This window comes from Capsicum annuum, unplaced genomic scaffold, assembly GCF_002878395.1.
Source record: "Capsicum annuum cultivar UCD-10X-F1 unplaced genomic scaffold, UCD10Xv1.1 ctg20557, whole genome shotgun sequence".
Lineage (NCBI taxonomy): Eukaryota > Viridiplantae > Streptophyta > Magnoliopsida > Solanales > Solanaceae > Capsicum > Capsicum annuum.
This window is the reverse complement of record NW_025826445.1, coordinates 4-3,648: the sequence shown is the minus strand read 5'-3', so window position 1 is coordinate 3,648 and position 3,645 is coordinate 4. Positions and strand designations below refer to the sequence as shown.

Genomic DNA, 3,645 nt, shown 5'->3' with positions numbered 1-3,645 from the left:
GCCGATTATTGCGAAGATGAAAATATGTGAGTGATTATCCCTGATTTTTGTAACATTTTAAATGTGTACCTATAGGGAAAGATAAGAATAAAGAACAAAAGGAGCCACTAAACGAGGGAAGGGAAAACAATTGTTAAGTAAAATTCTTCATCATTGTCACCGGCTATATTTTATAGTAAAATATGGCTAACCTGTGTTTGTAGAGCGCAACCTTTTGCCAAAATCGTGGCTGTTTTCAGCCTGTGTTGTAAGCTCATCCAGGTATCTGGAGAATGAAAGACCTCAGATTTCATAAATACTCCCTCGTACCAAGAACGATAGAAGGGGTAATGAGGTTGAAAATAAAGAAATGAATAGGATGATCATAGAACTTCTTTTGTGGTGTAATTTGAGGACGGTGACGATTTTTTTCGCCCGTGTTCAGTGCGGAGGTCATGAGGAAGTCAAGAGGAGCACTTTTCCCGGAAGAGGTAGTTAAATGCTATTTCAATACTTATGAAGCTTCTCTGTGCCTTCCCGGTAGCTTAAAAAATTGCATGTTTTTATGTTGTTTTTTTCCTGATATTATAGAAACTCTGCAAATGGCTGACTCATCTATTGTTAGCTTTGGAGCATCTCCATTCCTACCGCGTTCATCATAGAGACCTCAAGGTAAAAACTTGTTGTAATCGGCGAAATAGAAAAGCCTTCTTAGCATGAAACATTTTTAACGTGAACTATTTTGAATTCAGTTATGTAACATATTCATCACAAAGGACAACAACATCAGGTTAGGTAAGAATGCCCGAACAATTGCTTGATTGGGTCGTCTTTGCTTTTTTACTATCCTTCAAATTCACTTGATTGTCACAGGTGATTTTGGATTAGGAAAATTGCTAGATACAGAAGGCCTTGGTTCCTCGGTATTAATTTCTATTGCGGCAAAATGAACCTCTTACATACATGCAAGTTTCGACCATCTATTGTCACCTAACAATCGATTCAGCATATCTATTTAGCAAGAGAGAAATCTCTTCTCCCTCCAAGACCGAAAAAACCTAAAATTTGCCTTTATTTTCGGTCATAGGTACCAAAATGTTGTGGTGGTCATCTTCCTTTTTATCAAAAAAAATATTGTGGTATTCATCATATTACAAAGCTCTTGTCGCCATAGCACCTAGCTTAATGCATTTGAGAAAAAGACGTCGAGTTGTACAGCTAATCCTTAATTTTGGAACAAATTTCATGTAATAGGTATTTGGCACACCAAACGACATGTGCCCTGAGCTCCTTGCTGGCATACCCTATGGCTATAAATCTGATATATGGTCGGTTGGTTAGAAATAAGAATGTTGATGAAACAATGTATTTCATCTCTTTACATCATGTCCCTAATACTAAACACTTTAATGTGATCTTAGGATACTGTATGTTTGACATTGCTGCACATCAACCCCCGTTTAAAGCTTCTGTGAGTCGATTTTTCAGCTATCTGAACTTCGTAAACAATACCTCGTAAAGTTATACTTGTTACGCAAAAAAAAAAAAGAGAAGTTCTTTATCCTGATATCTTCTATATGATATAGTGACAATGTAAATCCAACAGGACAAAACTGGACTTATCAACAAAATAAACCGGGGTTTTTTCTCACCACTTCCGATTATATACTCCTCCACCTTGTAAGTATCTTCCTTCTCAGCACGCCACAAGTATAAAAAATCAGTCAGTTGACAAAGCGGATTTAATTCTTGCAGGAAACAGATAATAAAAAGCATGCTAAGGAAAACTTTAGAACACCAACCTATAGTGAGTGCGAGCTACATATGTTCAAATGTTATTCTTTCCGTTTCAATCTATTAAGTCTTATTTTCCTTTTTAGTCCGTTTAAAAGCGAATGTTTCTTTCCTTTTACAACAACTCCTTAATTCTAACTTTCTACGTGGCAAGTTTAAAGATCACAAACTTAAATTACATTTTGATACATTCTGCTACCTTTATTTTAAGACCACAAGATTCAAGTCTTCATTTCTTTCTTAAACTTCATGCCAAATCAAAACCAGAAAAACAAAATGAAATGGAGGGAGTATTAAATTGAGATTCATCTTGATATATTTTTTTACCTCTACTTATAGGCTGCCGATCTGTTGAGACATCAATATTTGGAACCATACCTCCTCTTGTGTCACAACCCTTCATCTGCGTTTCTTCCTGTGAAGTCCCCGAGCAGAACGAAAGAGAAAACACGACCATCACCTGGAAAATCTATCAGTCCGAGAGGTAGAAGAGATAGAAAGTTGAAGCTAAAAGAGAAGAGAACTGTCCTTTACTTTGACGAAAGTGATAACATTCAGCCAAGAAACTTATCTGACAATTATAACACGGTCCGAGCCAAACTTGACACTAAGAGAGTCGATCCAACAAGCTACTCGGTTAGGATCTCTCAAGATAGTGAGGATTCTAAAAGTGGGAAGATGAGTGAGGAAACTGTTTGTAATGGATATGATTAATAGGAGACTATCTCACAAACAGAAACTACGATCACTCCAAGCTCATCAAGTTCAAGGGCAAAAACATGGTCCGAGGAACAAGAGCATGTTTCTCCGGAGAATGATAGTCGATTTGACGAGGGTGATACGAAGAATAACAAGACAAAAGAGCTTGAGGTGGAATGTATCTCCGCAAAATCTAGCAGAATGACATTGTCTGATGGAAGATTCAATGATAAAACACTATCCTTCGATGAAGAAAGCACTTCATCTAATTCACAGTCGGCAAAACCAGATCCAGAGGCAGCACCAAGATGCTGTGTTGCTGAAATTGAAAATGGTAGCGAGTGTAGAGAAGTTACGATTGACTGCTTGTCAACTGAAAGCGATGGTTCACTTCTACACAAAGAAGAGCTAGAAAAGAAAGCAATCGCGGTTTATGACACCAAACAGGCTAAGAAAGACGCTCTTCGAGCACTGGATGATAAGGTTTCGCAGCTCAAGTCACTAGCAGCATTAGCTAGTAAGGAGGAAAAAGACGACTGGGGTAATCCCACTGAACAAAGAGCTAAAGCTTTAGAGTCTCTTTTGGAGGTTTGTGCGCGACTACTTAGGCAGGAAAAAATTGATGAGCTTGCTGGTGTGCTGAAACCATTCGGGGATGATCGAATGTTGTCTAGAGAAACAGCAATCTGGTTGACAAAATGTCTCATGACTGCACAAAAGTTGTCCAAGGGGTCGTGATGTTGCACAAAACCTGTCTTTTGACCAATAGAACGAGCCTCTGTCTTACGTAAATCATCAAGTATTGTTGGACGAAACTATTCCTCGAGGTTTAACGTGGTTGAGCATCCCTTAGTTTTGATTCTATTGTTGTAGGACAGTTGATGGAGCTGTGAAGATTATATATAATGTACTTTTAAAGTTGATTTCTACTCTATGATGATACTTACCACATTTTCTACTGTTAGTTTTTTCTCCAAAACCACCTGCAGACAAAGATTATACATTTCTTCAGCTTCTTAGATATGATTGTGTTATTATCGGAGTCGATTTCTAATATAGTCACTCAACTAATAGTATTATCTCAGAAAGTCACGTTCTAAGAATCAAGTTGAAAGATGATTTTCTGAGGTAATAACTATTAGCTGAGTGACTATCTAAGAGGTCAGCGCGATA

General features: G+C 37.7%; 1 protein-coding gene across 1 annotated transcript; it reads left to right on the top strand.

The window, feature by feature from the left end:
- Positions 1-424: 424 nt before the first annotated feature.
- Positions 425-3,210, top strand: LOC124890595 (serine/threonine-protein kinase Nek6-like; the record flags this gene model as incomplete). The annotated part of the gene is made up of 10 exons (XM_047402394.1): positions 425-470; positions 571-651; positions 732-774; positions 853-902; positions 1,234-1,315; positions 1,401-1,450; positions 1,586-1,659; positions 1,735-1,786; positions 2,113-2,466; positions 2,563-3,210. Coding segments are annotated over 10 exons (1,480 nt in total), but the record flags the coding sequence as incomplete, so codon positions are not given.
- Positions 3,211-3,645: the final 435 nt, after the last annotated feature.